The 13641-nt window shown below is 43.4% G+C and overlaps 1 protein-coding gene across 1 annotated transcript; it reads right to left on the bottom strand.

The window, feature by feature from the left end:
* Window positions 1-6440: 6440 nt before the first annotated feature.
* Window positions 6441-9300, bottom strand: LOC115385730 (protein FAM163B-like). Its single transcript, XM_030087798.1, has 3 exons — window positions 9264-9300; window positions 7982-8097; window positions 6441-6884 (listed from the first exon to the last, which is right to left on the bottom strand). Exons 2-3 carry the CDS (start codon window positions 8072-8074, stop codon window positions 6441-6443), a joined length of 537 nt encoding a protein of 178 aa, XP_029943658.1. The 5' UTR covers window positions 8075-8097; window positions 9264-9300.
* Window positions 9301-13641: the final 4341 nt, after the last annotated feature.

Below are 13641 nucleotides of genomic sequence, written 5' to 3'. Positions count from 1 at the left end.
GGGAGCTTTCATGAGAATGAGTGCAATTTGAGACCCCATAATATGATACTGCTATCAGTACTAGTGCATCCCTGAATATTATGATTGATTTCATGACTAATTTCCGCCTGGGCTCAACAAATACTTTCTGTTATAGTCTAACCTGAATCACCGACTTACGTCTTCCCTGATCTGTTAATCCTCAGCTTCAAATCAAGACAGCAGTTCATCACAACAGAGAACTGTGCCTTCTCTCTCAGGATGATTTCCATTTGTCTCTGTCGGCTCTTGAACAGAGTGGAGTTTACAGACCTCCATCTTCAGTCAGCAGTTCTCTCATATTGTCTATCGCTGCTCTGAAAAGATCTATTAAATTATTTCTCCTTTAAATATACTGCATGACGAGAATATTTAATTCAGATACCATTTATGGAATATTATTTAATTTTCTTAATTGGAATATTATTTAAATGCCTTTCTGTTTCAGTGTCTTTATGTTCCATTGGGAAATAAAACTCCATAATCTTTTCCACCACCTTCCACTTGGTGCCAAACTCTATTTATTCGTCGTAGCACATTCTCAATAGCGTTGTAGTCCTGAAGCCAGCTGCTGGTTCTTCATCAGACCGAATGATCTGCCAGTTCTGCTCTGTGTGTGATGGAGGATCCCAGCACAGAAGAATTCCTGACACTTGAAGTTTGGTTGAAATGTATTCACCTGTCTCATGTTAAACTATTGTGTACTGAGTTTTTATATAAATGATACCTCTTTGTACAAAACGAGACTGTACTGTTGACAGTAAACTTAAAACCTGACTCCTATATCAATTTATAATTCAATTAAATAACAATTGAAATGACCTATTTGCCCCTGTTGTGTTTGTATGAAGTCTCTGACCTTCCTAAAGGTGTGTTCGCACCTCTCACCAGATAATAAGATCCTACAGATACATGCCAAGTCTCAGCTTTGATCAGAAAAGGGGGTGTTAGTATTTTACAACATTGGATTTTATGGAGATTTGTACCTTCGGAAATATGGACACAGTCCTTCCAAGTGGTATTGTGCTCATTCTGATCATTTGAACAAGTCTAACCCTCATCTGCAAACCCCTTGAAGGTTTGCACCTATAACAGGAGCAGAATCATACTCCTGATGTGCTGTTGTCCATTCCTCATAGTTTTTTGTAGAATTCAAGTCAGCTCTTCCCAGCATGGTTGGGGGTAAAGGTTGGAGTTAGGAATTGCAACCCTAACCCCAACAGCATATTGTAAGAGCAGAGAACTTCCATGGGTTCATACATGCAGGTTAGAGTTGAAGGCTGTACCAAATGTTCATATTTCCTTGCTCATTTGGACGGGGGCCATATTTCTCAGGGGCTTTGCTTAAGTTTTACCAAACACAGTAAATCCAGTGTGTTTAATAGTTGAAGGGTGACTTAGTCTGTCAAAGACACATGCATTTTGTTCCACTGTTGTGAATTTTATGTTGCAGAAAAGTCATTACAGCTGCTGTTATTGAGTTTAGTTCATGTCCTTCAGTCTACTGTTGAAACTTGAGGGCATCGGGCAGCAATGGATCCGAAAATAAAATGTCCCACATAATACAGCTTTTCAACAATTTCACATACGTGTCAAAGGTCCAACAACACTGAGTGTATTTCCCCAAATCAGCCTTGGTCCTGAATTTCAGCCAGTTTAAAAGTCTCTGTAGTGAGTTCTACTGAGAACAGGCTGTTTGTGTTCATTCATTTTCTAGACCGCTTACTCCTTTTCAGGGTCGCAGGTGGCTGCAGTTGATCCCAGCTGCTGCGGGTGAGGGCGGGGTACACCCTGGACAGATCTCCAGTCTGTCGTAGGGCTAACACATAGACAAACAACCATTCACACACACACACACACACACACTCACACCTAGGGGCAATTTAGGGTGACCAATTAACCTGACATGCATGTTTTTGGATCATGGGAGGAAGCCAGAGAACCCGGAGGGAACCCACGCGCACACGGGGAGAACATGCAAACTCCACACAGAAAGGCCTGAAGCCCCGGCCGGTATTTGAACCCAGGACCTTCTTGCTGTGAGGCAAGAGTGCCACCGTGCAGCCAGGCTGTTTGTGTGTCTGGACCTTTAAATGCTCATGCTTATTCACTGATGCACCCACCAGCAGAGCAACTGTCTTTAATTGTTTGTGCCTTTGCCATGTCTGTTTTCCAGTAGCGTTCGAGTACCTTCTGCCAGAGGGGAGTGGTCATTTCACTGCATGGCATCACAAAGGGAAAAATCCCTGCATCGCCTGTTTTGAGCACACATTTGCTAAGACATGAGGGATATAACAGATTTTACGTTTTGGAGCCTCATACACAAGCTATGGGGGACACAGATTATCATTAGATAACCATTGTAAAGTGAATTTAGCAAAATATGGGACCTTTAAACATTAACTCGACATTCACTTAGCGTCTAGATCAGGTGTATAGCGGTGTTTCATTGAATGTAAGGACCTAAATGCGCCACTCGAATGCAGACTTGGTTCATTTTTATTCAAACACAAGCAGAGTTTGGTACATGGAGGGCTATTCCAGCAGGTAGAATTACAAAAAACAGCAACCCAAAACGTGGTCAACAGAAAGGACCTGAAATATGATGAGAAACTAACAAGACAAGAAAACAGCTGGGATGAACACTCAAGGTGAGACATGGAGGGCGGACAAACTGTGAGGAGAAGAAGTGTTCGTGGAAAGATGCGAGACATGAACCAGACCAGTGAGCACACTGGTAAAACAAACCATGAAGACTCCAGACTAAAAAAACCTAACAGCAGGGTGCTGACAGATTCTGGAATAGTTTTCTCAAGTTACTCATAAATAATACTATACCATCAAAATTATTCTATAATCACTATTTCTTACTGTACACTGAAGGTACCGACATACAGTCCAGTCAGGTATGGCGTGTCGACCCAGAGCAGCGGGTGGGACCATTGATTCTTTGTTTACACCAGCTGGCAGAACACTGTTTGAAAGAAAAACGGAATTGCTTTATTTTTATATTTTGCTCAACATAAGGTCTTTTTATACAGCGATAGTTCAAGTGAGAACATGAATCTGAAAACACAATTTTTTGAAAATGGTTGGTCTCTGTGGAAATGGGGGAAACGGCCGTAGTAACTTTATGGTCAGGGTTCGATAGTGTTTAGTAGCGTTCTCTCATTTGGTTTGGTTGTGTTCACACTGTACTTTTGAAAGTGGACCAAACTTCCTGGACAACGTCATGCAACGTTTGGGAGCTCAAACCCTAATCCTAACTGTTAACCAACAGCGACCAGAGAGGAAGTAAAGCCTGATGGGACATGGCTCATTGTGTTTTCAAGGGGACCAGAGTTACCTTATTTGATGTGGACCAGAGTTCAGAGGAGCTTTCACATGTAAGGAAGCAGACAGTCCCAGAAAGTCCCTGAAGTGGACTCTGGTCCGGATCCAACTGGGCTGCTGTATGAATACCCTTACAGCTGACAGTCACCACAATCCCACTCGGTCGTCTGTGTTCTCCTGTTGTTAATACTGAAAGCGGCTTGTTCTCTCCAGCATGTGGTTTTACAAGCCAAACAAAAGCAGCAACTCTTGGCTCAACATGTAAACTATATACAGTGTTTCTGCCATTACCATGTAAACATGGACCTTTCCTGAAATGAAAACACAAAAACAACAAACATTCATTTGAAACAGAGCCTCAGTTTTCCCTCTACATGCTCAATATTCCAGATTGGACCTGAACGTGGTCTGAAGCAAAGCTCTTTGAATGTTGAGTTTATGAATGGCAGTTCAGCAGATCCCTCACAGACAGCCCTTCAGTGTGACTGCTGCTCTGCAGACACACAGTATCAACATTCAGTACAGAAAAAGCAGAAAAGGAATCTCTTGCTGACACTACTGAACACAGATGAGATTCAGTCAGGACCTTTGTCCAGCAGAGACTTCAGTCTACATGTTCATCATCTTGATATTAAAATATTCCTCATCTGAGATCTTTGCAAAGTTCAGCTTTTCCAGGTCAGAGCATATTTGAACTCAGTATCGGGGATGTTGAGCTCTTTGGAGACTCCAGCTGAAGAACAGTTCTGGCCAGGATCATTGTCTCTTTATAGTTCTCACTCAGTAATCATTCCCTCTTTCGTCCATGTTGATAAACCACTTTGAGGCCACAGGACAATCTCCTCAGATTAATCTTTTTTGTTCGTCATCTTCTGCTCTCGGTCACTGTGTGCTAGCATCTTGACAGTTATTATAATCTCAGCTGCAGATTAAGATTATCCTCAGAACTGTGGACATGATTAATTTTACATTTAAGAAACTTTTTCCAGGTGATCACTGTGTTGCTCTATTTTTTAACCATTATCTGCATGTTTGGGCGAATTTTACTTCACTGGAATGTAAACTGGATCAGATTGTGTTTATTGAGATTTAGATGAAGAAGAAGAGCAGATATCTCATTTTTCTGAAAAGCCCAATATAAAGATCACCTCACTTTTTCAGTTTTTTTTTTTTCTTTTTTTTTGAAGTGGAGATGGAGGAAAAGAGCCAGAATAGCAGCTTATACATTTTGTAGTTCTGGCAAGACGTGTTATGAATGGATTACTGAGATTTTCAACTGAAACTTAGAACCTGGACTTTATTAACATGAACTTAAAGACTTCATACAACAAAGTGTTGTGTGATCGGCTGCAACACGCCTGTCACTCATGGTGTTACAGTTATAATATAACCTGCTCTGGGCAGAGTTTGAACAACGGGTGATCAAACAAAAATAAACACAAAAACAACAGGCGTAATTACAATAAACTTAGATGAGAGGTCCTAAAAAATCGCATCCCATAATCCCTTGCACCACAGTCCCCCCACCAGCAGCTCACAGCCCACTGCTGTAGTTATCTCCTCCTTTTCTTCAGCTGACCACTGTGCTCCATTCAGATGGCCTCCATGCTTCTTCTTCACAACATCTCAAAATCTCTGAATGCATGTGTCTTTTTCCTGCTTGCATCGTCCAAAAGCAGATCCGAGCTGTGACACACAAAGAGAAAAAGTTGGAATTGGATCAGATTACACTGACAGTGGAAATGTGGCATGGTCACAGAGATCGGTTTTGATTGAAATACATTTTCCCTTAAGCTTTTAACCAGCTGACTCTGAATACTGGCACCTCCATTTTTGACTGCCTCATGAATACAAAAAGTTCTCATGGAACTAAAGTCGTTTCATTTTGCAAAAATCAACTGGACAAGATAGAAATATTGTTAAGGACATTTTTTTCAGTTGCATTTGCAGAAGATTTTCTACTGGCTATGGATGAGGAGAGTAAACCAGTGATAAAGTCACCACTTCCAGACTTGCAGAGCTTTTCACAGTTTCACCTCAAGAGGAAGAGATTCCACATTTTAAGTCTGGCAGATGTGACAAACGTCCAGGAAGTGTCCAGTGTCTCTGGTGTGAAGAGGTTCATTCAATCCACTGGTTCATTACACAAACACATCTGATATGCTCTTCTTCCTGCTACATAACTGAAACTCATTTATTTTAATACTAGTTGTCCAAACTTTCACCAGACTCGCCTAAAAAAAGATACTCCTGTATGACAACTGTGAAAATTATCATACAAATTTCTCCCTAGAGGTGGGTGTTGTTACACTTTGATGCTCAGACACTGATCAGTTCACCACTGGACTCTGAAGAATGGCTGTAGTGTCTAGAAGCAAGATGTTAGTAAGAGATCCTTTAAGTCGTGGACGTGGCGAGGCGGAGCCTCTCTGGATTGCACTCATTTGTAGATCCCACAGATGGAAATCCGTTAAACTTTTCCGAAACCATCCTGCTGAAAGATGCTGCTGTGTAGCGTCAACAGGAAATTATTCTTGGGTGCCATTCCTCCTGCTGCTGGTTCACTGGTCATCTTTCCTCAGACCAGTTTCAGAAGAGTTCAGCCAGTGCAAACCACAGGAGCAGATCCACCCATCATCACAGTTTGGTCTTTGTCTTTGAATTCTGCTGCTTACACTTGGTTCCAAAGCGTCAAGGTGGACGATAGAACCTTCACTTGCTGCCTTGGAGCCGTTGGAGATAAAGCACACCAAGGTGATGCACTCTACCTGTTCACAGTCATAATGTTGTGGCTGATCAGCGCATGCTGATGGAGTCAATGTATATCTAGCAAACACAAACTTGTAACAGTTAACAAACGATGAGTTCCTGTCAGCAAGCTCCGGCAAAAATGAGTTCAAAGCTTTCAGAAGCTGGTTTCACACTCAGATATGTGTTCGGCCTTTTGCAGAGCTCCGCTGTGGTCTGTTGAACCTCTGACTAAAAGCTATTTATGAGATGCTGCGACCACCTCAACTAACAGATGGTGAGTTCACGAAGAGTTACAGGCCAGAACACCCTGCTTCCTTCATCCGGCCGGGTGCCTGGTTCTACACGTCAGTGCTGACGCTGTGAGTGACCACCTCCTTCATGGTGATGGAGCGGATGAGGTTGAGCTTCTGGTAGAAACTGGCCCAGTCCATGGGCAGCTCCAGGTCCTGCTGCTGTACCGTCCTGTAGCTGATCCTGCGGCCCCCGTTGCACAGCGTTTCCGGGTGCTGCAGGTAGAAGGGCAGCGAGCAGCGGGCGCACGCCGGGCAGAAGACGTGAGAGCAGTGGCAGCGGCGCGGCGGCGGCGGCGGTGGGGAGTAGCTGGCCGGCCCGTTGGCCTCGGTGAGGAAGGTGGGAGGGTAGGTCTCGGGCTCGCTGTAGTGCTCCGGCGTGGAAGGTGAAGGAGGAGCGGACAGAGCCAGAGGACGAGATGGAGACATGGTGGCCAGCTCGGGTTCCTCCTCTTCCTCCTTCTCAGACTCCTCCCTTTTACAGCAGTAATACTGCAGTAGACACACACACAAGATGCCAGAATTGCAGGTCAGTCGGGAAAATATACTTGTTGCTGTTACATTTGTTAAGACTGACATGCACGGTGCAAAAACCGAGGTTCTTTGTATAAAACCCCAGATTACACTGCAGCATCACAGGAAAAAATCTGTCTGCTGTCATGTCCTTCTTCAGTGTGCCCCAAGGTTGATGTAACAAATACAGGAGCATCCATGCACACATCAGTGGTGAGCTGCTCTTTCAATGAAATGTTTCATTCAGTGCAATGCTATCACGAGGAATGGGTGAGCGACTGTTGACCAGGCATAAATATGTGAATCACTAAATGAAACACTTGCTTTAAAGATGCTGAAAGAAACTATTGGGTTTACTGATTCTACCATCAATCTTTCTTCTTTCCAGCCTAATCCAGATGGGGTCATGATCCACTCCAGGAAAGAAGTTCAATGTCCTTAACAAATTGCTCCAGGTCTTGTGGAGAAACCACAAGTAACATCTCAACTTCTTCACCTGGAGGTCCTTATTTGATGATACCAAAAGTTCAAGATATAATTTTCTGAAAGCAGAGACACCATCCACCCTCTGTACACAACCCCAACCAGAACAGCAAAAGGTCTTGTTCTGCAGAAAGTCTCCTCTGAGCCTGGTTCTATCGGTTTCTCCCTGTTAAAAGATATTTTGACGTTACACGTGAGAAGAGGGTGTTTCTGTTTGAGGGGCCTTTCATCGTGTTTCCTCGCTCTCTCTCATAATGTGAGGAAGGCTCCAGGCCCCTCACCTGGACAGGAGACACAATATTTTGTATTTCATGTTCAGCAGGGATTTTCACTGGTTGGACCAAATCTGTCCACCTCAGCTGAGCCACTAATGGGTGGATTGATTCCAACTCGGTAGCTTGAGAGAGCTCTGGACTAACCAAGGCCTCATGCTATGACTCAGAAAGGACAACAATTGAGGAAAAGTTTAATATCTATTTCATTGTTTCAGCACGTAATGTCTTGTTTTTGGCATAGGGGTGCTTTTTCTCAACAGATCAGCACTGACTCATTCATACTGAACTTATTGTTGGTCAAAAGACAGAAACTCATACCTGCAACCTACATAAACACAACACAGCGACGATAGTCAGTAAAATGACTGCTGCCAGAATTCCTCCTGCGATGACCACTGTCCCGGCTGACATTCGAAATCCTCTCCATCAACAACCTGCAGGGAAGAGGAGGGCAGAAGCGTCAAACTGACTGGAGTGGCTTTCTGTAGCTTTCTGAGGAAGCGGGGAAACAGTCACTGTTCTGCAGCTGAAGACCAGCTGATTTTTAAGATATGAAGTCATCACTGGCTGACTTCAGAAAAAATTTAGTGTATGGCGGAAAATCGGAAAAAAACTATTGGTCGCAAAGGTTGCAAAAACCTGCACTACCAGGAGCAACAGTGAGAGGACCACATGAGCAGATCCTCTGCGGAGTGGAGTTTGCACTGTCTGCTCTGTCGATGTCTTCCTGAATTATGCAGAAAGTCTCATGATGAGGTTCCTTTTAAATTCAAGTGATGATTTAATTAACCACTTTTAAACTTTTAACCTGACATCTCAAACATTAGAATCAATCAGTGGCCTTGCTGTGTCTTGAAGTAACTCGAATAAGAATCGGCCACAGTTACAGTAAAGTAACTAGTTATCACATCTAGGCTGTATCAACGCATCAAAGGTGATTTCTCTGATAAAACGTTTTTCCATGCCAAAGATAGAGGTAGACAGAGGTGGTGGCCGCTCTCGTCAGCATCCTGCTCTACTACATGGCCTTCAGTGCTAAAACCACCAAGCATAAAGACAGAAATCACTTTTTAGCCACTGGATCGCTGGAGAGGCCCGAGCTGGTGGAGTTCGACCAGCGATCTGTTATTCAGCGCTGCAACTGGAGGACTCAGTCTGTCGCTCCTGCTGCACTGAGCCAAGGAGGAAATGGAGCAGTCATTGTATTTTTTATCCAGGCTGTATGTGTGATCAGTCTTAATTTACATTTTTGTGTACGGATGCATGGGATTTTTTTTCTTTCTGAACCAGCAGTGCGACTTTTACGCACCTCAGTGCGTAAAACGAGGTGCGTAAAAGTCGCACTGCTGTGGATCTTTGAAGTAGCTCTGAACTGATGGGCGTAGAAACGCACACACACACACACACACACACACACACACACGTTTATACAGATAAAAAGTGATGATAAAAATGTGATGAAGTTGTGCGCAATGGAAGTTCATTTGCTGTCCCTATGTTTTTTGCGCTCTTGGTCCGCTACTTTTTCAAAAGACTTATTATAGCGCACTTTGCGTGTCTCCTCTGTGTCGGACGTGTTGATAGAAACTGTGAACCTCACCCATCAAGTCGGTATCGGCAGCGGCTCGCGGCGTTACGCACGGTGGAGGCACCCAGGTGGAGGACGCAGATTGACTCTCAACTGAAGAGGTGGAACCAAAGCTCTCTCTCTCTCTCTCTCTCTCTTTTTTTTTTAACATCCAGACTTGCCGTGATCTATTAAAAAACACAGCCCTGTTTTCACATTTCTTCTGCACTCCCACAATTTGTTTAAAACGTGGTAAAAAAAAAAAAAAATGACTGAACAAAAAAAGTCCGAAGTCCCGCTGACCTCCTCCCGCGGGCACAGCAGCGCTCCCTCTCTCGATAAAATCCTCAAACCTCGTGGTAAATCCGAGCTCCAGTCCGGATAGAGGGTTAGAGAAGCAAAAGACTGGAGGACAGGTTGTTGGAAGGAGAGCAGGATGGATGCGCTACACGATCCGGTCTCATCCTGTTCTGACCTGTGACCGTGCGTCAGAGCGCAGCTGCAGCAACGCTCTCCTCGAGCGCACTTCTCCTCATCAGCCTGATCATGCTAAGATTCAGCACAGAGACACTCTCAACTGACTGAAAGTTCACACCGACATGACACTTCCAACATTAGTGCTGAATGAGACAAATCCCAAACTGCTCCCAGCGGATGGACCGAGCTCCTGGCACGCAGCCGCCTCCCTTGGAGTGTGTGTGTGTGTGTGTGTGTGTGTGTGTGTGTGTGTGTGTGTGTTCTCGTATTTCTATCCTTGTTGGGGCCAAATGTCCCCACAAGGATAGCAAAACGTGGAACGACGTGCCTTGTGGGGACCTTTTTCTGGTCCTAAGTAGGAGAAACAGTGTTTTCTTGACCATGTTGTTGTTACTGAAAAAAGTAAAAGTGCAAAAACATTTCTTTAGGGTTAGGCTTTGTTGTGGTGTGGGTTAGGGTTAGGGTAAGGGTCAGGGTTAGGGGCTAGACATGAATGGGAGTCAATGGAAGGTCCCCACAAGGATAGAAATACGAGACTGAGCGTGTGTGTGTGTGTGTGTGTGTGCGTGTGTGAATTGGCGAATGTGTTTTATTGCACTTTGAGGTCCTGCTGGAGCACTAAATCCATTTAACATTATGCATATCTCGTCCATGTGGCTAGAAAATTCAGCCGTATCACAGCAAGAATGTGTCATGTCTGATACTTCAGGCTGCATAAAGTTGTATTAACCTCCTCAGATTATCTTTTCTTCATCAACATTCAGTGGTGCCAAAAATATATATTTTTAAAATTTGTAAAAATTTTCAGGCATCTTGTAGCATTTGAATTCAATGGTAAACTGATTTCACTTATATCTCACCTTTCCACCTCTTGAGAAGGGGTGGTTTTACTCATCTAATGATCCAGCTCTGTGACTGATTACTGAGTCAGTGTGGCTTAAACCTCGATTTTTCACTGTGATAACTTCATTTCCAGCAGATGGAGGAATTTCAAAGTCAAGAAATGTCGACTTGTTACTGAGTTCAGAGCAGCAAAAACACCATGACGGCTCAGTCTGTACAGGATTTCAGCACCTGCAAGCAAAGCTAACCAATCTGTCAGTCCATCCATCAGTCTGTCCATCAATCACTCCATGCATCCATCATCAATCCATTCATCATCCATCCATATATCCATGCATCCATCCACTATCTATCCATCCATCCATCCATCATCCATACATCAATCTGTCCAAATCAGCCATCATCACCATCATCACCATCAGTCCATGCATCACTCCATCCATCCATCCACCCACCCACACACACACACACACACACACACACACACACACACACACACACACACACACACACACACACACACACACACACAGTGTTTAGTATTTTTACAGACGACCACTCCTCCTCCCTCCACTGCACAGCTCGGGGCTGTTATATAGATTTCCAGTGACTCGTTGCAGTTCGATCAGTTTTCAAGTGGTTGATATTGATGATCAGGACTAAACATCCATATCCAACACCCAGTGGTTGCTGCAGGCAGTGTAAATTTAGGGCAGATACATCATTTTGTTGCTGCAGCGTTTTCTGGTATTTGGATAGTTATCTTGTCCTTCTGTGAAACCTCTATATGCCTGAAGAAAAAAAAAATGAAACCAGAAAGTTTCACGTCAACATGTGTTGTATGAGCCCAATTAGTGCAATAATAATGATAATAATAATAATAATAATAATAATAATAATAATAATAATAATAATAATAATAATAATAATAATAATAATAATGCATTGGTTTTATATAGCGCTTTTCTGGACACTCAAAGACTCTTTACATTGCATTATTCATTCACACCATACTGGGTGGTGGTAAGCTACTACTGTAGCCACAGCTGCCCTGGGGCAGACTGACGGAAGCGAGGCTGCCAGTCTTCGCCATCGGTGCAGACAGTAACAACAACCAAACACTGAATTCTGAACGGATCAGAATGTGTCTTACGAGACATGTAGCTTCTCATGGCGTAAGCCAACTCACACAGTGCAACAACTGGAGAATCTCCTTCACTTTCACTCCATGTTCATCCAATTTAACATTCAGGGTCAATTACAGATGAAGTTTGCAGCATAATGAACTTGTTCTCATTTGATCACACTGAGGGGATTTGGTTTCTTGTCGTCTTGTGTTCTTGGTCTCCTGATCTGTCTTCCATTGCTGCTCCAGAGAGAAGAGACACAAGAAACAGGAAAGATCTTATTGTGTGAATTATTTAGAGGATGAAGCAGGCTTAGATTCAACTGTATTGCACAGACAAGAGCATGTAATATTAATAGAGTGGGGACATTAGAGGCTATTTCTCCACCTTTCTCCTGCTGCTGCAGTGAGCAGTGAATAAAAAGTCAAGATTCGCAGGTCAAATCTGGGGATAAAAAAAAAGAAAAAGAAAAGCCTGCTTTTATTAGACTGCTTCAGCTGAGAGGAAGAGACCAGATGTTGTGATGACAGTCAGAAAAAGCTCGGCGTTGGAAGGGTGTGGCGATAAAGTTCCAGGAAAAGTCTCCCTCAGATTGAGATTATGAAGCTTCAGTACCTGCTTCTACTGGACACTGAGGTTCCTCAGTGGCCATGGAATGAGTGAAGACTCGATTACAGATGGAGGTTACTGGAAGTGAAATTGCCACTCATTTGTATGTGCCTCCAGAAAAGGCTCTGAAAAAGAACAGATCTGCAGACTTTTGGAGCTCAGGAAAAACAGATGATTGTGTGGTGAGTAAGGCTGAAAGCACTGGCAAGAAACCTAAACAGAAAAACATGGACATTATAATGACGAAACTTAGAAATATACAATAAATTCACCAATTAAAAAATGTTTAAACTAAGAAACGACTACATGAACAGTACACAAATAAACAAATAGTACAAAAACACATTACATTTCCTGTAATTTTATGTAAATAGTTGTATATAACTGTGTTGTTTCCTAAATTTGTAGATTTGAACTATTTACATTTACAACAATGATTCGTTACATGTCTGTGGCTTCCACTGACATGAAGGGACGGAAGTCCTGGTTCGTGAAGGGACGGGGACATGGGACGTGAACAGTGCACACTAAGCACAGAGAATAATTTACGCAGCAAAAACAAGGACACACTGAAGGACAGACAGTGAAACACGAAGAGACACACAGGTCAGGATTCCTCTCCTGTGCGTACGGATGAGGAAGAGGAGGAAGATGATTTATTTCTGGATGACATCTCTTTAAAGTTATCAATGAAGAGGAAAACTATTGATAGAAAATCTACAAAAAAAGGAGATTCATAGACTTTTAAAAATGACTACCAGGGTGCAGAGATGAAAACAGGCTGACAAGGAGACAACAAAGGTAAAAACAGTAGTGAGAAGTTTATTGAAAAGGACAGAAGGCATGAAACATGGAGCCTTCTGTTTCCTGCACTGTGAATCAGAGAGTCACAAAACAGACGGAGAGACCCGAGCAGTGATCCACGCTGACAGATCCTCATTAAAACCGCTCTGAACACAGATGACTCCTTTGGTTCTGTCACTCAGAATGAGTGAGCTCCGAAAAACTGACCTGAAGAAACACAGTGACAGCAGCGCTGGCTGTTAGCCCTGAAAGTCTGCTGAGTTTAGAGAGCGAGAGCGAGAGCGAGAGCGAGAGCGAGAGAGAGAGAGAGAGAGAGAGAGAGAGAGAGAGAGAGAGAGAGAGAGAGAGAGAGAGAGAGAGACTCAAACCTCATTTGAAGGTGTACCAACTATTTTGGTGTACAATGTGACGCATTCATTCAGATAGAAATTGTAATGCCTTCGATAAAATGTGCGACACAGCTCTGTCCTTGCAGCCTCCTCAGCTGACCTCCAGGCAGCACCAAACCCGCCACAGTCTGTCTGTTCTCTCCATAAAACTCTTTCTCAGTC

Source organism: Salarias fasciatus, unplaced genomic scaffold, assembly GCF_902148845.1.
Source record: "Salarias fasciatus unplaced genomic scaffold, fSalaFa1.1, whole genome shotgun sequence".
Lineage (NCBI taxonomy): Eukaryota > Metazoa > Chordata > Actinopteri > Blenniiformes > Blenniidae > Salarias > Salarias fasciatus.
The sequence above is the reverse complement of the archived record's forward strand: the minus strand, read 5'-3'. Positions and strand labels throughout refer to the sequence as shown.